Source organism: Quercus suber, unplaced genomic scaffold, assembly GCF_002906115.3.
Source record: "Quercus suber isolate HL8 unplaced genomic scaffold, Cork oak 2.0 scaffold_17, whole genome shotgun sequence".
Taxonomy (NCBI): Eukaryota; Viridiplantae; Streptophyta; class Magnoliopsida; order Fagales; family Fagaceae; genus Quercus; species Quercus suber.
In genome coordinates, this window is record NW_027069482.1 from 949,272 (window position 1) to 971,133 (window position 21,862).

General features: G+C 34.0%; 2 protein-coding genes and 1 long non-coding RNA gene across 5 annotated transcripts in view; all 3 read right to left on the minus strand.

Moving 5' to 3' along the window:
• Positions 1-707: 707 nt before the first annotated feature.
• LOC136061039 (quinolinate phosphoribosyltransferase [decarboxylating] 1b-like) lies at positions 708-1,649 on the minus strand. 2 transcript variants are annotated; one of them, XM_065759855.1, is made up of 5 exons: positions 1,566-1,649; positions 1,347-1,486; positions 1,051-1,184; positions 907-970; positions 708-797 (listed from the first exon to the last, which is right to left on the minus strand). In XM_065759855.1, exons 1-5 carry the CDS (start codon positions 1,622-1,624, stop codon positions 709-711), a joined length of 486 nt encoding a protein of 161 aa, XP_065615927.1. In that variant the 5' UTR covers positions 1,625-1,649; the 3' UTR covers position 708. The 2 variants fall into 2 exon arrangements, with proteins under 2 accessions (XP_065615927.1, XP_065615925.1); XM_065759853.1 differs by having other exon boundaries at positions 1,347-1,495.
• Positions 1,650-1,737: 88 nt separating this feature from the next.
• The window catches only part of LOC112005968 (uncharacterized), a 28,084-nt gene continuing 7,959 nt past the window's right edge, over positions 1,738-21,862 (minus strand). For both annotated transcript variants that reach the window (XR_010623570.1, XR_010623572.1), the window contains exon 4: positions 1,738-1,878. This is a non-coding gene — a long non-coding RNA (uncharacterized LOC112005968). The remainder of the gene's footprint in view (positions 1,879-21,862) is intronic.
• Positions 9,528-11,904, minus strand: LOC111995112 (uncharacterized). Its single transcript, XM_024027016.2, has 2 exons — positions 11,321-11,904; positions 9,528-10,231 (listed from the first exon to the last, which is right to left on the minus strand). Exons 1-2 carry the CDS (start codon positions 11,775-11,777, stop codon positions 9,750-9,752), a joined length of 939 nt encoding a protein of 312 aa, XP_023882784.2. The 5' UTR covers positions 11,778-11,904; the 3' UTR covers positions 9,528-9,749.

The window sequence follows — 21,862 nt, forward strand, 5'->3', positions numbered from 1 at the left end:
GCAGACCATGAAAAGAAGGCTACCCTTGGAGGAACCTTCGATTTCCAAATCATCTTCCAAGGGAAGGATAATGTGGTAGGAGGGTAGCAAGAAAGATAGAATCCTCTAACCTCGAAACCTCTATTCCTTGCTGGCTTCCAACACACCCTATCCAGGCCCAATCCCCGTACCGTCGAAGAGTAAACCATATCCATAAATAGATCAAAGGATTCTTGTTCCCAATCTGGAGGAGGGCGACGAAATTTAGCATCCCAATGAATCCTCCCACCAGACCAACACATCACCTCTGCTACTGAAGAATCCTTAGTTCTACTATCTGATTGTCCTACCATCCCCAACTTTAAAGTATATGAAATTGGGAAACTTGTCCCAGTCAGCTCTAATTCCTTTCCATAGACTACACCTGTGTGGCCTACACATTTCCAAAGTATACCAACCAGCTCCCAAAACCCCATATTTAACAACTACACATCTACAGAAATGGTCTTCCTCCCCATAACCACTTACCAAGCAGGGGTAGGTTAAATATTAGTCTGATCAAGCAATGACAGTAGGCTACACATATGGGCACGAAAGGCTGGCATTTTTTCCCAATCCAAGTAATCATGATTCACATTGAAATAGTTTATGTGCTATAGTAAAAATGCATGTAAAAAATTATAGCAACCTGTTAATCAATTTCATTTACCAGGGGGGGAAAGGAGAGAACTATACCTTTGTTAGAGTTGCTATTCCACTCATCCTCTGCATAAAATTTAGTGCTACTCTTTCAGCTACAACAATGTTGTGTGCCCGTCCTGCACATAAATTGGTAAGGATTATAAGCTTCTTTTTTTTCTTTTTCTTTTTTTTAAAGGAATTTCTAAGTTACTGATAATTCCTTTTCTTCTTGCCTTCTTGGCTTACCATAAACTTTTCCAAACTGCAGTCCTTTATGAACACAATCTCCATCTTTTTGAGTCCACTCCACCTGACATTAAAATGTACCTTTAAAAATGACCAAGCATGCAAACCAAAATAAACTAAATACATATTGCAGTTCCTTTATACCTTCAAAGAAGGATCAACCTCACGAAATACCATCTCTGCAAGTGCAATTCCAGCAATAATACCATCTTCCTTTGCCAAGAAATTAGCTTCCACTTCCATGTCAGCAGGAATGGTGGCCATACTTGTCACATCCCCTATAAATAATAGTATCATACATTATTAAATATTTACTGTTGGTTATATGAGCCTTTTCTATGTTAAAAACGTAATAATCATTACAAAATGACTCTGCCTAAAGTCCTTGACTCAGAAACAAAATAAGACCAGATATTATATTCATTTGTTAAATGGTAAACCTTGACCCCCAGCATCTTCAGCAAGGGCTAAGTTGATGATTCCCTTCAAATCATAGGTAGGGTGCAATGGAGGCTTCAAAGCCATGGATTCAAATGATATGCTGGGATTTCTGGCAGTTACAGCCACCCTAACAATCCGTCTGCAATGTCTGGATAATTAAAACAAGGTGAACCAACAAATTTACTAAACATACTTGAGAAATATATGCATAAACAAACCTTGATGTTGTAAATAAGCAAGGCACAACTATTGGAGAAACAGACAGGATCCGAGCCATTAATTGTTTGTTTTTGACGCTCTTAAGAAGTAAAACAAAAACAAAAGGCAGAATCAAATTAAAAATAGCCACAACTGTAATAAAAGCCTTCATTCTTTGATCTGTAAACAAACTTACAAAGGATTATTTACTTTTCTTAAAGGCTGTGAATTTATAGGAAAGCACCAAAGCATTCAATTCCCGTGAATGCAAACCTGAGAAGAGCTTCCAACAACATCTTTCGAAATAGCTTTCACTTTAGCTTCTTTCAGATCCTGCAAATTATCACATACACACACAAAACCAGCATGGATCAAATGCCTTTATCGAGCGCAACAACACATTATTCCCCAACCATGCATTGAGAGACTCTATTTTGATTAAAAAATATATGTATATCAAAAGGCCCCCATCTTATCTGGACTACTTTCTATGCAGTACTTCTAACAAGTATATGACAATTCCAAAAAAATTGTCCACTTCCGTGTTTTGCCAAATATCTAAATGCCCCATTTTTGCAAGCTTCCACTCCTCACTCGCTGGACACCACAATTCCTTGAACATATCTATGCTACTAAGTAAGTGCACGCATGCATGCATACACAAATGAGGCCAAAAAAAAAAAATCAATAATAATAAATCTGAGCATCTCTACCATGCAATTGCAATATTAATAAAAGTTAACACCCATTAACAAGAAACCAAGAAAATAAAAGACTAAAAGGAAAAAATTAATGGATGTTATAATTTTTTTTTTTTTTTTGATAATTAACGAAAGTTTTATTAAAAAACTAAAAATAGCCAACCCGAGTACATTGGAAATGTACTATGGGGGCATAAATCAATAACGAAGATTACAACGATCAAGTAAAATAGGAAGGGAAGAACAAGAAAAATGACAAAAGACCACACTCCAATCAAGGAGCATGTGTAAAAAAAACGACTTAAACTCTAATATAGAGCGTTCACATCCCTCAAAGCTTCTAGCATTCCTTTCGCGCCAAATACACCATACCAAGCAATGAGGCACAATTATCCACAACTCAATATTTCTATGTCGACCAAACTTACCCTGCCAAGACTCAAACAACTCAATAACCTTCTGAGGCATAACCCAATGAATTTCGAACAAACAAAACACCAACGACCACAACTCCCAAGCAATGGGGCAATGAAGAAGAAGATGATCCACTGACTCCCCACACTTTTTACACATATAGCACCAATCAAGAACTAGCACACGTCGCTTGCGAAGGTTATCTGTTGTTAAAATCTTACCTAAGGAAGCAAACCATGAAAAGAAGGCTACCCTTGGAGGAACCTTCGATTTCCAAATCATCTTCCAAGGGAAGGATAATGTGGTAGGAGGGTAGAAAGAAAGATAGAATCCTTTAACCTCGAAACCTCTATTCCTTGCTGGCTTCCAACACACCCTATCCAGGCCCAATCCCCGTACCGTCGAAGAGTAAACCATATCCATAAATAGATCAAAGGATTCTTGTTCCCAATCTTGAGGAGGGCGACGAAATTTAGCATCCCAATGAATCCTCCCACCAGACCAACACATCACCTCTGCTACTGAAGAATCCTTAGCTCTACTAATACGATAAAGTTCCAAAAAAGCCTCTTGGAGAGTACGATCTCCACACCACAGATGCTTCCAAAACTTCACTCTAGTACCATCTCCCACATCATACAGAAGTAGTTTCGAAAAACTCATCCAACCACTCCTAATATGTCTCCACAAACTAACACCATAAGCACTAGTCACCTTTTTCGTGCACCAACCACCCCAATCATTCCCATATTTCACCTCAATAACCTTCCTCCATAGAGCATCGGTCTCCATGCCATACCTCCATAACCATTTTCCTAACAAGGCAGAATTAAAACTCCTCAATCGTCTAATACCCAACCCTCTAACCTGCAGCGGCTTACAGACCTGAGCCCAACTGACTAAGTGAAATTTAGAATCACCATTAATACCACTCCACAGAAAATGTCGTTGTAGCTTCTCCATACGATTTGCCACCTTCCCAGGTAAAGGCAGAAGGGAAAGGAAGTATGTAGGTAAGGAGGAAAGAGTACTTTTAATAAGAGTTACCTTACCCCCCTTGGATAGATACAACCTCTTCCACCCTGCTAATCTCTTTTCCATTTTCTCCAAAATGGGGTTCCAAATTGACAACTCCTTGAATTTAGCTCCTAACGGAAGCCCCAAATACCTCAAAGGAAGAGTGGATTGCTTACAACCCAACATCCCCACCAGAACATCCATATTGTGCACCACCCCTATAGGGACCAACTTAGATTTCCCCAAGTTAATCCTTAGACCAGAAACCTCCTCAAATCTAGTTAGAATTGCTCTCAAACTAGCTATTTGCGAAGGATCAGCATCATAAAAAATAAGAGTGTTATCAGCAAATAAAAGATGAGACACCATCACTGAGTTGCCAGCCATATTACCTACAGAGAAGCCTGAGAACTGACTAGTAGTAGCTGCCACATCCAACATACGACTCAACCCCTCCATAACAATATCAAATAACAACGGAGACAAGGGGTCCCCTTGTCGAATCTTCCTAGAACTACCAAAAAAATCAGAAGGACTACCATTGATCAGAATGGAGAATTTAACAGTAGAGATACAACACATTATCCATTTTCTCCATTTCTCTGAAAACCCACAGCGCTGAAGCATATACATTAAAAAACCCCAACTCACATGGTCATATGCCTTCTCCACATCCAACTTACACAACACTCCTGGAACACCTGACTTCAATCTACTATATTCAAGAGCCTGGGTTTGTTAATCAGTCTCATCACTCCATTGATATAGTCTCTTTTTATGGTAACCTGTGCATATATTACAGGGAAAGTTGGTACCTAATATCTTGATTTTGTTGTCGTGCTTAAGTAAGATGGCCTAGCCATTTCTATTGGGAACTCCTACTAGTCACCCTGGAATGAAGAAAACAAAAATCACCAACACAAGGCTATTTTTGGCTTCAGTGAAGTAGAGGGAAAGGAAAGAATAGGCGAGAAATTAAGGAAAACAAATCCATTGTTTGGTTAAGACGAATAGGGGTAAGGGAAAGGAAAATTGAGGGATGTCTTCTCTTCCATGGCCTACCAATTTCTTTCCTCCCAAGTTGGAAGGAAAAGGAGAGAGAAGAAAGAGTTTTAGTGGTGGGGCCCACTAAAAAGACATTTTCTCTCCATTTCCTTCCTATAAACCAAACACTTCAATGGAAAACTTATTTCCTTTATTTTCCCTTTCTTTTTTCCTTTCACTCCCCCTTTCCTTTCTTTACCCTCTCTCTTGTGTTTTCCAAACACAATGTAAGTAATTATTCTACCCATAATTTTTTTCATTGGTGATACTCCACGGAATTTTCTCTTTTACTGATGGCTCTAGCCTCTATGTGCTTAACAAGTGACATTTCAATAGTAGGATGTTTTCACTCACGTACCCATATTGGATATGAATTTTCTCTAAAACTGATGGCTCTAGCCTCTATGTGCTTAACAAGTGACATTTCAATAGTAGGATGTTTTCACTCACATACCCATATTGGATATGTATCATACTGGATACCACTAAGATACATACCAAGCCGGTTTTTTTTTTTTTTTTTTTAAGTGTCAATACATCCAGGATGCACCCGTGATACAATTTAAATAATGTTGTAACACAACCGCTGATAGTGAGAGATAGCCCAAACTTGTAAGAATTTTTATTTATATTTTTTTATATATTGGTTAAAATGGTAAACACTTATTTAGTTATCTTTTATTTACTCTTTTGGATCATGGTTTGTATTCTAAATATCATTTAATAGTCAAGGATTCACTTTATTATCCATTATTTTTCTTAAGTTGATATATGTTTAACAATATATAAATAAAATATATTTATAAGTAATTAATACATAATATCCCAACGTATCATACCTTAGGTTTTTCAAGAAATGTTGTATCCTTTTGTACCTGTATCATACCCATACCAGTATCCGTACCCGTGCTTCTTAGAGTAGAAGGAATATATTTAAGTACGAAAGAATTAGTAGCTTCATTATAGCCATTAAGAAGCTAATTCAAATCATCTCCAAAAAAGAAAAAATTTCAGGCACATTTAGCAATTCTAGCTTGATATCCCTACAAGTAAGTGATACCTTCAAACCCAAACTTTTGGTCATGGTGACAATTAGTTTACGCCATACAAATAATGATGGAAACAATTTCATATTGGTTTTGAGAGAGAGAGAGATGAATATGGAGACTTCTCCCATTCTAAAACATTCTAAGCTACACGTGTGGGCATAAAATGTGAGTGGAAGTCCCACGTAGAGAAAAGGTAAAGAAGTTATAAGAAAATGGTCTTATATGTAACATCTCAATTGGAGTCTCCCGAAGATACCATATCCCCCAACAAATGATATCAAATTCAAGACCATTGTGGTATGAGGTAAGGCTGCAATACTTTTTTGCAATTAAAGCAAGGACGAGGTGTGCATGTACTTGGAGTTCACACAAGTGTGCATCGCATAAGGCAAGACCACAAAACTTATATAAATGTTATTAGTAAAAAGTCCAACAATATAGTATTGCCGATGGTGCTAGATCAAAGAAGAGGTTCTCACGGATGTAGGGGTCCCCGTGGATGAAGCAGTTGTAGGTGGCCCAAAAGCAAGGATGTATCAAAGTCCACAGAAAGGTAATAACTCACACAAGAAAGGGAGATTATTTAGCATACATGGGTGAGTGAAAGTATAACATGGAGAAAAAGTTTTGATAAGTAAAGAAGTTGAGTTAATATAAAAAAAATTAAGCCAAAATCACAGGTTTAAGTTTTAAGGTCAAGTGATATTCTTATATATTATATTAAGGTTTCAATTAGTCTCCATAATATACTATCTCCCCAACACTATAGGTCAAAAACATATTAAACGAATATTCTTTTGGCCTAAGGGCCAGGAATATATTAATGATCAATTTAACTAGGATGGCAATGCAACATGTATAAATCAACAAATGGTTACTAATAAAACAAGAAAAAGCAATTGTTGCAGCATTGAGAAACAAAAATATTTCACAGATCGAACATCATAAAAGAATTAATAAAGCTAATGTATGCTTTCAAGTCTATTAATATGCAAGTCAAAGAGTCAACTCTAGGAAATCTCATTTATATTTCTTGGTACACTGGTGTTAATAAGGTTAATGGTATTTTCTAAGTACCTAGAAAATAGGAATATAATTTCCAAAGTTGTTATTCCAGTGATATTAAGTCTGGTTCCAAATTTCTTGTAAAAGGCCGAGGCTTGGGTTTGATTACTTAATGCTGTCTAGGCTACAAGAGTTCAATACTAGTTTCATTGTTCTCTCAAGTTTTCTGCAATTTATTGTTTTTCTTTTGTCATTGGTGTTTAGATTACTGTGTATTCTTACAAGACATGAAATCAGCAGTATTTGAGCTGCATTCATAAGAAATTATGACCCGATTCATCATGGAAAAAAGAGGTATATCAGCAGAAAGTCAAAGAAATGAGAAATCAATGGAAAATATGATCCTAAGTTTTAGAGAGCTAGTGAATCAACTCACAAATTTTTTTGCAGTAAGAGGAAAAAGCACAGATGCAAAGGCTTGGAAGATATAATCATTTTGATAGCAATTCTAATGATAATTCAAACCAACAACTTCATGGATGTGGAAGGAAAAAGTCTGAAAGGAATTAAGATATGAACTCCAAAGTTATGACCAAAGAGAGTGGCAAGCAAGTTGGTATCTAACTCGCAAAATACATTTGTAGAAGGGAGAAAAATCCTAACCAACGACTTCATGGGTGTGGAAAAAGTTTGAAAGGAATTAAGATATGAAGTCCAAAGTTATGACCAAATTTTTGAGACTAAAACTCCTAGCCTGTTAGCAAAGGTGTTGGTCAACAAACTAAAGAACGTGGCAAGCAAGTTGGTATCTAACTCGTAAACAATGCATTTTGTAGAAGGGAGGCAAATCCTAGTTTCTGTTTTTTTTTTTTTTTTTTTTTTTTTTTTTTTTTTTTTTTTTTTAGATTTTTTTTTTTTAATAAATAATTTTTACTCTATTTTATATATGATTGAATTTTAAATTTTTTTTATTATAAATATTTTATATCTTATTCTCCTTAGTCGTTTCCAACGCTTCAAGGTCAACCATGTCTTCAGAGAAGCCAACAAAGTGGTGGACAAGCTTGCTAAGGAAGGCTGTTCTTCCTCTTTTGATTTTGTTATATTAGAAAACCCTGACTCTGTTGAACTATGTAATATTCTAAGTTCGGATGCACAGGGTTTGTATAATCTAAGGTGCTCTATCAATACTTCTATTGTTTTGGTTTGATAATGACATGGTTCCTTTTAACCAAAAAAAAAAAAAGTTACAGTAGGGATGGGAGACTAAAGTTGTGTTTGGCATTGGTTTAAAAAGCCAGATTTTTTTACTATTTAGCTTATTTTTGCTATCATTTAGTTTATTTTTTGCTACTATTCATGAGTCTCATTACATTTTTTTGGTACTATTCATGGGTCCTATTGTACTATTTCAGCTACCTTTTAGCTTTATTTACAATATTTTTAACAATAAGTTTTCAATTTCAACTAAATAAGTTATTTCCAAACGGAATCTAAGATTTGAGCCCAAATGTCTTTGTTATAAACACTAAATAATGGTAATTGAGCTACAAAACTCTTAGTGATAGAATTTCAAGAATTTCATTCTATAACTTCCGCTCATTATTTTCTATATATAAATATCTTTGTTTGAATGTTATTTTGAGAAGGCCAAACTATAATTTTGGTTTATTAAACTTTGTTACAGATTCGGTTTCATCCTTATAAATTTAATTATGTCAGTTTCATCATTCTTTTAAATTAAAGCTATTTAACTTTTTTTTTTTTTTCCTTATTTTATATCTCAATTTTTGTAACAATGAGAGGGCAGGATTTGAATCCTAGTTCCCATAATAAAGAAGAATAAGTTATGTCACTGAAGTACAAGTCTCCTTAGTAAGCTACTCAATTATTGATGGTGTCAATTTTGTCCTTTAATTAAGGACATTTTCTGAGTTGATCTTTAGGGCTGATGGATGAAATTGACAAAATTAATAGTTACAATTGGCACAATTAAATAGTAGGTATTTTAAGTGTAAAATTGAAATAGAAATATGGTGGGTGTTGGTTCAATTAATGAAGCTTTTCCTTATTGAGTAACAGACCTGGAATTGAATCCAACGTACACTAAGAAACCATGAAAAGCAAGATGATTATCTCCAATTTTGTAGCACATAAAAACTCTATGGTCTATACATTCCACTGAGAGTCACAGCAATCTCCAGCCTTATAAGTCAAAGATTGAACATGAAGATGGAGTGGTATGTGTTTGTAGAGGTGTTGGTGAACCGGTTCTCAACCTCATCCAGTACTCACCAATTATCAGCATTTCTAGTTTGCAACCTGAAAATAAATCATACTACATCACCCATTAACTTCAATTGGATCTTCCATCTTCCATGCGTTTCCAAATTTCCAATTGGAGTCTTCTTTGGTTCCTCCTATACAAAAGCTACACTTAAATCTGGGACACTCATACCTTAACACCACTACTCTCATCTCTTCTTGTCTTGCTGAGCATAGTAAAGCAAACAAGAACCTTCTTACCAGCTTGACCATTCCTTAATTTTGCAGTACTTGACTATTTGGAAGTTCACCAAACCCCCCCAAAGCTTTTGAAGACATTGACACAGATCTCTGTTTTGCCAATTCAGGAAAGGAGCCGGGGTAACATATGTCTCAACGATTCTGCTACTAATTTCTTGTATAATAAATTGAAATCATATATAGGAAATGAGATGCATCAACAGATCAACTACAAGTAACTGAAAGATTGCTTCAGTAAAAATACTCTCAATTTCCAATGTCTAAAATCTAAAAGGAAAGTTCCATATTTTACAACACAAGGAAATTCTATCCAAACAAGCTACAGAGAGATTATAGAAACAAATGGTACAAAATATAACACAAAAAACACGTATAAGAAATTACACATACAAAACTGTTCATCTTGAGCATCATTTACAAAATTATGTATCTGCTCCTTGATTTGGCGTTAATCATCTACTTCTTCCTCATTGTCATCTTCAACAAATTCTTCTTCATCTTCATCAGTTTCTTCTTCTTGTTCCACATCATCCTCCTCAACAATAAAGCCTCCAAGTGTTTCATCATCATCATCTTCTTCATTTGCACCGCTAGTTGTCTTTTGCAAAGAGTTCTTACAACCTTTGGCCTCCTTGAGAGGCTTGTCACGGTCTTTTGATCTTGTAGAATATTGAGGTTTGTCTACCTTTCTCAGTTTTGCAACAAGCTCCTTGTCATCACCACTCTCACCTGTGAAGTCATCATCATCATCATTGCCTGCAGCTTTCCTTCTCCTTTTCATCACTCCCCTCTTTCCGCTCTTCTCAAGATACTCATCATCATCACTATCTCTTTTAGGTTCCTCAAGAAACCAGTCCCAATTTCTTATATCACGGAACATTTGCTTGGGATAGTGATCAAACTCATGCCCCATCACAAGAAAACCAAACTCTGCATTTCCCAAATTTTAATTAGCCAAAGCATCATGAAATTAAAGATGAAACTAAGACAGATATTCAAACAGAAAACTGCATAACAGACACCTGAACTAGTTATCTACAACAACAGTATAAATTTTACAGAACTTCTATTATGTATCTCGGGCACATAATAGGACAAAATCCGATTCTACATGGTAGACAAGCTGTGAGAAATCAGTCTCAGACTCTGTCTAGCAAGTGCATGCATGTGTGTGCCCACTCACACACACACAAACAAAGGCAAAAGTATCGATGTCACAAACAGCCTGCTATGAAAAATATTTCTCTGATGCTGAAGTTGCAATCAATATTAGAATGGATAATAAACTGAAGAGAACAAAGGAACAAGAATTGATAATTGTTTAATTACAAAGAGAAAATAGACAGAAAAAAGAGGAAGATCTATCTTTGGTATCTCAAATCACTTACACTTAACTTTTACTCCAAATCTCACCTAGTTTGAGTGTAAACTTTAGGTGAGCTACAAGGAAAATATGCCAATATCTTTGACACACTTTCTTCTCTCAGCAAAAGAGGTAATTTAAAAGTTTTCTGTTCTTTCCTTTTACTAGGGGTGAAGCAAAACATGATGTGAATGACATTTCTAAGGGTACTAGTGCAAAGTTGGAATTCATATAAAAAAACACTGAAGTTGAAAGTGAATCAGAGCCTCAGAGGACCATTCAAACTGATATGTCAAGCTAATTAGTCAATAATTAGCATCAGTATTATATATTAAGCATTACATCAAAATTTCCAAAATTACATGGACCCTAGGATTTTAATTTTCTACAGCATGCATTTCTACAGTTCAGCTACACAGAATGACATATCTCTAATCCTATATACTCTGATAAAATGTAAAAACCAAGATTGTCCCAAAAACGTTCACCACAAGAAATAAATATTCCATGAAAGTTATACCAAAAAAGAGTCAACGCCAAGCTAGAAAAGAAAGAGATTTAGAAGTAGAACTTTCACTTTCCTTTCCTACATTTTCTCAGCAACCAAACACAGCAAAATCAAAGCAAAGCAAGTAAGAAACACATAAAACACATACCTTTAACAGGGTCAATATCCAAAGCCTCAACATGAACCCCATTATCAAACTCAAACCCACCTCCCAAACTCTCACACAAACCAATCTCACTCTCCAAAACCCTCTTCTCTCTCTCCCCAGAACCACTTTCCCTCACAGCAAACCAAACGGGTCTCTTCCCAGACAAAAAGCAGAGCCAATCACCTTCAGCCACGTCACCCTTCTCACCCTTTGTGAAAACCCGGATTTCCCCACTCCCATGTTCCCTCACCCACATGGGATTCTTCCCAACAACCTCAAACAAAACCTTGGAGTTGGACCCCGTTTGGCTCTCGCCACTTTTCGCTAGTTCAAACACAACGTGGCGACGTGACACTGTCTTGTCTTTCGTGTTAAAACCAAATCCTCGTCCAAACACGACCTTGTCCCCCGCATTTTGTAACACAATTTTGGAACCGTCTTCTCCTTCGACCTCCATAGCTTCCCAACTGCTTCAAGCCTTCAACTAATTTGTCTTTTTGGATCTTACCGCTTTAATTTAATATATAACTGAGCATGTCCGGCTTAACCATCTAGCCCAAAATCTGAACCCATCTCGCATTTTTTCCTTGAAGCCCAAATATCTCATCAAGGCCCAATCAGATATATACATATACCTCTCTCTCTCTCTCTCTCTCTCTCTCTCTCCAAAGCTCAATCAGATTTCGCCTTATGTATGTATGTATATACACAACCGTAGCCCACCTTTTTTTTTTTTTTTTTTGGGTTTAAAAGAGAACAAATTTTTAAGACTAAAAATGTTCAAAATACTATTTCGGACCTTGTTTCGGCTTTTCCTTCAAGATGGAACATTTGGATTCCAATTTCATTGTACTTTTTTGGCATTACTGTTAAAAATTATGTATAATATTATATCATATCAAATTGCTTTTTGATATGATATGATATTATATATAATTATGGGATAGCTAACTAGATATGGAGCTAAATAGTTGGGCTCTTTTGTTCCATAATAGATTCAATATGATGTGAGAAAAGGCAGTCAGACTTAAATGATTATGAAAATTAGGTTCTTTAAATCTCTTTAGAAGCAATTTGTGAACTCTAGGAGAGCATTTGTGGGCTGTGATTGATGATGAGTTTGTGGTCGTGTTTGGGATAGCGTTTTTTTTTTTTTTCCAAATAATCTGATCACATCTTGAGGTACAAATTTTGGATAATAAATTATTGGAGAATCAGCCATAATCCTCACTCTTTGTTGGCTAGGACTTTCAAGGCTAAATACTTCCTTAGCTGTTCAATTTAGGAATGTAGACCTAAACCTCCCCACTCTTGGTGTTGGAAAAACATCATCCAACAAGAAAACCACAAACTAAGAGAGGGGAAATGGTGGGTTGGAAATGGTTATGATATTCCACTCAACCACAAAAATTGGTTTCATTACCCTTCTTTGAACTTGAACCACCCAAGCCTTACTACTGGTAAAGTGGGAGACATAAATTTCGCCTTATGATATGATAATAAATTAATTGAACAGCCCAATCAGATTTCACCTTATGATATGATAATAAATTAATTGATCAACATACCAATACCTGGAAAACAGATTTGATTAGATCCTTATACCCATTCCCCCAAGCCTCTACAGTATCGCAAATTCCTATTTCCAAAACAGGATCAGTTCAAGATAAAATTCTATGGAAATACTCAAAGAATGGGGATTATCAGGTCAAAAAGGCATATGAATTCCTGGTGAAGGATCATTCAACCCTTGCTAGGCAAGCTCAAACTCAAGAAGGGGTGTGGAACTTAATTTGGAGAGTTAAGGTTGTTAAACTACCGATTGTCCCAAAAGCTTAAGCTATTGGGATATGGTAAATTTAATCATTTAACCAATACTTCTAACACTCCCACTCACATGTGGGCCGAAACTACCTTTTAATAGGTGAGGCCCAACACGTGGGAATTTAAATGGGAGGTAGAGTGGAGGAGACAAGGATCGAACTCAAGATCTCATGCTCTGATACCATGTTAAACTACCGATTGTCCCAAAAGTTTAAGCTATTGGGATATGGTAAATTTAATCATTTAACCAATACTTCTAATAAAGGTCCCTCTAAAAATCAACAATTTTATGTGGAAACTCATGCATGATAGCCTACCCATTTTACTTAGCCTAAAAAATAGAGGCATCTCAACCTCTAGTACATGCCCTCTATGCAATGAAGAAGATGAATCTACAACCCACCTTTTCTTGCTTTGTCCCTTTACTAGAGCTTGCTGGCATGGCTCCACCCTAGCCATTCGTTCCTCAGATTTTAGTAACATATTTGTTCAACACTGGTTAACTTTGCTCTTGTCTAAATACAAAGTAAGAGGGATAGATTCAATAGTGTCTTGTAGGCTATCTTCACGACTCTATGGACCATTTGGAACCATAGAAATAGGTTGATTCATCAAGGTGTGGGTTCTTTTTTTGGACAGTACCTAGGCCCAAGTAGAAAAAAGGATCTTGGGCCTTTTACTTGTTTGTTTGGTGGACTGAGTTTAGTTCACCGCGGCTATATTGGGCTGATTACAAACGAAGTTGTGCACAAAGGATAGATCCTACAACACATACATATTCATACATGCAAATATATACATATTATAAAGTATATAGCTAAGGAACAATAAAGAAATAAAGAAAAAGCATGTAATGACGTTAGGGATCCTCAGAAAATAAAATGATATTTCATTATATTAAGCTTTAGTATATTGGACCCTTATTTTCACTGGGATGTGTTACAAGATTCAAATAAGTTCAACAATCACAAACTTGGATAGCTTTCTATAGACTTCCTAGACTTGTGAGGTTTGAATCCCCTTGAATTCAAGTGTATTCTCTAGTATCTGTCTTAGGATCCCTCATAGTGTTTTTCCCTTTTTCAATTTTCCTGAGATTTAAAGGAGTTTTTTAGAGAGTCTTTGTGCTCTAATTCCTTATTGTTGAATGGTTTTTGCTGATGGCTTGATCCCCCTTTATAGTACCTTCCTAGGGTTTTTGGTGTACCATTGATTCCCTCTATTTGCTGCCCTAAGTACTAGAACCAATGTTGTGTCAGCAACATTGGTAACTGGTCATTTCTTTATTTTCTCACTATATTCTTCTTTTGAGGTTTCCCTCCAAAAAGTCCCTAACTGAATTTCCTCTTTTTTTTTGGGGGGGGGGGGGGGAGGGGGGGGGGGGTTCCTAGAGGCTGACTTTTAATCTATTTTTCCAAGGTTTCTAGAGAGGCTTTTTAGAACTCCCATTTTGGCTACCTCATCCTTTGTCTTTTTTCTCTAAATAGGCAGATTCCCCCCTGTCAGGTTGAAAGATCCCCAGCCACCTTCCTTCATGGTTCACCTTGCTATTCTTCCTGAGGTATCAGGCTTCCCTTCATAGGTGCTGGTTCCTAAGTCATCATCTGTTTCCATTTTTTTTTTTTTTTTCTTGAGTTGTAGGCAACTGATAGGATATGTCTTTCCTCGTTCCTTGTGCCCTTGAACATGCTTCCTTGAGCTGTCTAACTCCCAGCTGATTCTTTTATGCACTTCTCGAGGATCCCTTCTCTAGTTCTGGCAACTTCTCAGTATCCTAATCTAGTCTCTTTCTGGGCTTCTTGGGGGTTTCTCTCACAGAGCCTAGGCCAAGCTTCCTCTGCTTTTTTTTTTTCTTCCTTCTCTAAGGCCCAAGGCTTACGCATTCATGAGCTTGGGCTTCCTTTTACCCATTTTAAATGGGCATTGGCTCATGGATTGGGCATTTTCTATCCTTGAGGGCTCATTAGTTTTGGATTTAAATACTTGTAATATTTTGGACCTCAACAGAAGGAACTAACCCCAACCCTATGGATGTGATTCTAACTGCTCAACCTTTTATCTTGTAAGTACAAGGAAACCTTCATAAAACACCCACACAACAACAGAATCAATAGAAGCCCAAGGCCAAAGCACCAATTAGCAACAAGGCAATGATAATTGATCATCAAAGTTGCAAGTGCTAGGGGCAAAAAACCTCACAGGAGTGGCATTGCTTATGAAGCTGTCAATATCTAGGGAGATAGAATCTTTTGTGGTGTAGTTAGTAGCAAAACTAGAACCGCAGGTGAGGCATTGCTAGAAGTTATGGTGGGAGCTGGAATCACAGCAAGAAATCATGGTTTTCAGCAAATTTTGTTTCTAAGTTATAGTAGGGAACTTATTCAATCCTTTAAGAAGAAAAAGGCTTCAAATTGGCTTGTAGTTCTAGAATGGTTGATCTAATTTTCCTAACTCAACATTGTCATTCCTATAATATGATCTTAGTTCCCCATTTGGTTGTAAAGGAGGTTTGGACTGTAGCTAAATTGGCAACCCATGTGCTAATGAACCAATGCTAGTTTAGTCCAGCCTTTTTGTGACTTTTGATTTTGTTTTTATCTCCCTATGAATGGTATAAAAAAAGAAAAAAGAAAAAAAAAAGAGGAGATGAATTGCTTATGGTTATAAGAAATTTTGGATGAAGAATATGTTGAATGAACATGTATAAAAGTTATTATAAGCTTGTGTACGCAGTTATGAATTAAATAGAATCTTATGACTAACTTTTTTTTAAAAGGAAATTATGACTAACTCGATTGCTTTAATTTTAAATAGGTATGGTAAAATGATTAACATATTACATTTATAAGTCGTAATAGTTGCACCCACAACTTTGGTCATAATCAAGGAGGAAATTACTTATGTTTGGTATGCTTTATTATCATGAACCTCTCTTGAAAAATTTATGCTATTCTATTTCAAGTTATAGCTCCTAGTAAGTTATGTTATTATTTCCCAGTTTTATGAGTTTCATCTTTTATAATATTAACATGATTATTTAGGAAAAATTGTTGTAATAACTTAAAATGAAGAAATTGTTGCAATAAATTGATACCAATTATTTTTGTAGTCTTGCAACAAAAATTTCGAACAAATACATTATTGTAACGAAGTTATCATTGCAGTAATTTGATATTAATCATTTTACAATCTATTGTAATGACAAACACGAAATTGCAACAAATATATTATTGCAATAAGCTGGTATCAATTATTTCATAATCTATCGCAATGACAAATTGAAGTAATTATCTATTACAATGAAGATATTATTGTAATAATTTAATTCGACTTATTTTGATCGAGCAATTGCAATCTATTGCAATAAGATTCGTGAAATAATAGCCTATACCTATAAGATATTTGAAACAATATATTATTTATTGCAACAATATATATATATATATATATTTGCATCAAAGTTGTTATTAAAATATTTAGAGTTGATTGCAACAAAAGTTTTGTTGTTACAGAAACCTATTACCTCAATTTTTATTGCAACATTTGGTATTAACTATTGCAACGACTTTAATGTTATTGCATTAATTTTTTTTTCATTGCAATAATTTTTTTTCTCGTAGTGTTCACATTTTATCTTTTGATTTTCTCAAAAGGAAAAATAAAAATTCATGTTCCTTTCTTACCAATGGCTGTCAACATACTAGTGCAAATTTATGCCCAAGAAATTCTCAATGAAAGGTTGAAATCTTTAAAGTCAAAGAAGTTTTCAAACCTTCACCAATCCACAAGCACCACCGACTTTGCCTTTGATTTTGCTTCCTTTCATCAACCTTTAGCCAATGATGATGTAATTGGTTTTGTTGACATGTTAGAACACATATCAACTAACAATCAACTCCCATTATTAACCATTTTTTCCCAAAAAAGCCCATCAGGGAATTCCTTGCTCCATGAGACAGCAAGTTTTGGAAGTACTAAGATCAAAAAATTCATTGTTGATCACTTCCTTTTCCTTCTTACCAATAAAAATATTCTAGGGGACAGTGCAATTCACGTGGCCACAAAAAGTAAACATCTAAAAGTTTTAAAAGTCCTTATTAATAGCTCTACTGTAGAGTTGCAAATGGTGAATAGTATAGGAAACACCGCTTTACATGAAGCTATGTTTTTTCCTATTTGTTATGAAGCCATCAATCTTTTATTTTGGAGAGATCCTAATGCGGCATATATTTTGAATGAAGACGAAAAATCTCCATTGTACCTAGCTACTCCCGATAAGTAAATTGTTGGGCTTCTATTACTAGAGCCATTTGGGAATCGTGGTCTCATTGGAAGGTCTCGACTTGAATTACCATTTTATGTTGCCATAAGGATGGAAAGATTAGGTATATTTCTTACTTTTATTTTATCAATTTTTTATTGTCATGTTATTTAATTCTTTTTTTATCTTATAAACAATTGAGCAGAATGTATATTTGGTAGGTTTAATAATAAATAGGTGCCATCTAAAATTATTCCTAATTTGCATAAGTTTTGTACAATAAAATAAAACATAATGCATTGCATGTTTTGTATCACACTTACTTTGTATTTACCACTTGGTTTTTTTTTTTTTTTAAATTCTCAAAAAAAAATTGCTAGAAGTTATGGTGGGAGCTGGAATCACAGCAAGAAATCATGGTTTTCAGCAAATTTTGTTTCTAAGTTATAGTAGGGAACTTATTCAATCCTTTAAGAAGAAAAAGGCTTCAAATTGGCTTGTAGTTCTAGAATGGTTGATCTAATTTTCCTAACTCAACATTGTCATTCCTATAATATGATCTTAGTTCCCCATTTGGTTGTAAAGGAGGTTTGGACTGTAGCTAAATTGGCAACCCATGTGCTAATGAACCAATGCTAGTTTAGTCCAGCCTTTTTGTGACTTTTGATTTTGTTTTTATCTCCCTATGAATGGTATAAAAAAAGAAAAAAGAAAAAAAAAAGAGGAGATGAATTGCTTATGGTTATAAGAAATTTTGGATGAAGAATATGTTGAATGAACATGTATAAAAGTTATTATAAGCTTGTGTACGCAGTTATGAATTAAATAGAATCTTATGACTAACTTTTTTTTAAAAGGAAATTATGACTAACTCGATTGCTTTAATTTTAAATAGGTATGGTAAAATGATTAACATATTACATTTATAAGTCGTAATAGTTGCACCCACAACTTTGGTCATAATCAAGGAGGAAATTACTTATGTTTGGTATGCTTTATTATCATGAACCTCTCTTGAAAAATTTATGCTATTCTATTTCAAGTTATAGCTCCTAGTAAGTTATGTTATTTTCTTGATAGCCAAGTCTTCAAATACAACATTGTATTTATCATTGGCATTCGTTATGCATTTTGAAAAGTTAAAATGCTTGAAAAGCATGAACATCTAGAGATATCTCTTAGAATTTGTATTATGCTTTTGATTCATATGTTTGGTATCACTATTAATGATAAAGTAAATTTTGTTTCCCAGTTTTATGAGTTTCATCTTTTATAATATTAACATGATTATTTAGGAAAAATTGTTGTAATAACTTAAAATGAAGAAATTGTTGCAATAAATTGATACCAATTATTTTTGTAGTCTTGCAACAAAAACAAATACATTATTGTAACGAAGTTATCATTGCAGTAATTTGATATTAATCATTTTACAATTTATTGTAATGACAAACACGAAATTGCAACAAATATATTATTGCAATAAGCTGGTATCAATTATTTCATAATCTATCGCAATGACAAATTGAAGTAATTATCTATTACAATGAAGATATTATTGTAATAATTTAATTCGACTTATTTTGATCGAGCAATTGCAATCTATTGCAATAAGATTCGTGAAATAATAGCCTATACCTATAAGATATTTGAAACAATATATTATTTATTGCAACAATATATATATATATATATATTTGCATCAAAGTTGTTATTAAAATATTTAGAGTTGATTGCAACAAAAGTTTTGTTGTTACAGAAACCTATTACCTCAATTTTTATTGCAACATTTGGTATTAACTATTGCAACGACTTTAATGTTATTGCATTAATTTTTTTTTTCATTGCAATAATTTTTTTTCTCGTAGTGTTCACATTTTATCTTTTGATTTTCTCAAAAGGAAAAATAAAAATTCATGTTCCTTTCTTACCAATGGCTGTCAACATACTAGTGCAAATTTATGCCCAAGAAATTCTCAATGAAAGGTTGAAATCTTTAAAGACCCCCCCCCCCCCCCCCCCCCCAACAAAAAAAAATCAAATTCAAATTATTCCTTCATCAAGAAATGTGTCTTCCACAGATTCAACATAATATTCTCCATTGTAAACCATTCTATTTTGGTGTAAGCTAATGATAACTATATGTTGGTTGAATTCAATTTACACATAATATAACTTCTGGTAATATTACGCCACTCATTTATTTTTTATTTGATGTGTATTTTAAAAAATATATTGTTGGATTAGAATTTCTTCTTATACTATCTATGCATACAAAATTTTAAGAAAATCAAATGTCAATAGTAATGTTAGATTTTATCAATAAAATATTTAAATTTCAAGTTTAAAATTGTTAATAAAAATGAGTGTCTAAATCGAAATACTCCCTCCATCCCAATTTGTTTGTCCTGTTTGAAAAGTCAAATTTTTTAAGGAAACATCATTTATTGTCTTGTCTATCTTATAAAAATGTATAAGTTTACAAAACTATCATTAACTAAATTTATCAATTTTTTTTTAAAAAAAAAAGAGTTATTCTTAATGAGGCAACTAAAAAGGTGCCCCAATTAAATTGGTTTTTTAAATATTTGTTAGTTTTCATTTCAAATAGTTTTGAAAATAAAGTAGGAGTATATATAATAGGAAAATTAGTAAATTAATGACTTTTATTTTTAGAAATATAACAATATTTTGGGACATCCTAAAATGGAATAAAAGACAAACAAACTAGGATAGAGGGAGTAACATCCAATTAACTAAGGTTTTTTTTATACAAGATAAAAATTATACTCCAACCTAATCTAATCTAAGTGTATATGTATGTAAAATTCCCTCCTGAAGACTTAAACCCCAACTCTTGCCCACCACACCCCATAAAAATTTTGTACTTGTGGAATGACTATCACGCCATGCGCAATGGTAATTCTTTATTAAGGTTTGATGTCTAAGAATATGTTTGGTAGACTGTAATAAACACTGTAATGTAATATTTATTCCTATAGTTTAGCTATTCAGTAATTTGATTATGTTTTTATTACAGAAAATAATAATTCCTTATGAATAGCTATTCTTTAAAATGAAGAATAATTATTCCTCTCTAAAAGGGTTGTAATAGCTATTCTTGTGTGTGTGTGTAATAATTTCTAAAATTAGTATATTTTCAAATAAACAAACTTTCCATATGCACATAACAATTAGGAAAATAAAAAATCATCAAAAAATAAATCATCTCTCTCAAATTTAAAAACATATTATTTTCTTGGAAATATAATTGTTTGAGTAAGATATTTCCAAAAATAGATCTTAAGTTTTATTCTAATGTTACAACTTCCATTACAACACATTTTATTCCTAATAATAAAAATTACAATTTTAATCATAATCTCCGTGCAATGTACCAAACATGCCTTACGAGTTTAGGTAATAAAAGATTGGATCTTGAATGTATTTAGTGGTTTTTTGGGTTTAAATAGGTGAATAGAATGAGAAATAAAGAAAGATTAAGAGTTTTCCTTGTCATAGGGTAAAATGCTTGAGTTAGTGCTTTCTTTCCTTTCATGTTTGCTTGAAACCTTCAAACCATATTTCTAGTGGAATTATTTCCACTCTCTCCAATTGGAAAGACGGGCAAAGTTCTTGGTCTATGACAATGAAAAACTCTATTGACTGTGTGTATCACCTGAAGAGAGTGACTTAATCTACGCCTCAACTTCGTTACTTCACTCTATGTTCTGAGATGATTTTGAAGCACTAGTGAGGTTATATCTCCTAATTTTCACTCTATTTATGGTAAAATCTAATTGTTTTTTGTGAAATATTATTATTTAAATCATATATTTGGTGATTATGAAAAGAAATATATTTATTTTATGTTCATTGGAACAAAAATTTTGAGACAATAAATTCAGCATGATCTTTAGGCTTGAGAATCATAGATTTCTCCCTTAAACATTACAAGCAACTCAAACTAAATGGTCTTATCTATAGCATGTTCAAGATCTTCAAAATATACATGAGACATCTGATTTAGTTGTAATAGTTTTCTATCCAAATTACTTTATGATGTTATTACTTTCATGTTTATTGGTGTCTTTTGATCACTAAAAAGTCTTCTTAATTGAGACATTTTACCAAACTCACACAAAGTTAGATGCTTTCAAAAAAAAAACATTTTTTTTATCTCATACCTCAACCTACTCTTGAATCAAGCAGTTGTCATGCATTCACTTTCAACTACTCCAAACTTAAAAAATAGTTCCTTATATTTCCTTACATAATCAATCACATGGATGTCGCCTTACTTAAGAGTATACAATTGATCATGAAGATAATCCTACAAGCAGCTTACCATGTTGCTAAGTCAATCAGCCAATCCACTTGTATTGGATCTCCAATGACGTCAGAACTTGTTCTTATACCAATAGTCGTGTGTTTATGGATGAATAGAGATTGGGGGA

What these genes read in the sequence shown, in the direction of transcription:
- LOC136061039 (XM_065759853.1), bottom strand. Translation starts at nt 1,624, where the DNA reads ATGGCTCGGATCCTGTCTGTTTCTCCAATAGTTGTGCCTTGCTTATTT. An exon ending in TGAAGATGCTGGGGGTCAAG is followed by an intron (nt 1,185 to 1,346) that starts GTTTACCATTTA and finishes TATTATTTATAG; the next exon opens with GGGATGTGACAAGTATGGCC. An exon ending in GCAGTTTGGAAAAGTTTATG is followed by an intron (nt 798 to 906) that starts GTAAGCCAAGAA and finishes ATTTATGTGCAG; the next exon opens with GACGGGCACACAACATTGTT.
- LOC111995112 (XM_024027016.2), bottom strand. Translation starts at nt 11,777, where the DNA reads ATGGAGGTCGAAGGAGAAGACGGTTCCAAAATTGTGTTACAAAATGCG. An exon ending in GGATATTGACCCTGTTAAAG is followed by an intron (nt 10,232 to 11,320) that starts GTATGTGTTTTA and finishes TGGGAAATGCAG; the next exon opens with AGTTTGGTTTTCTTGTGATG.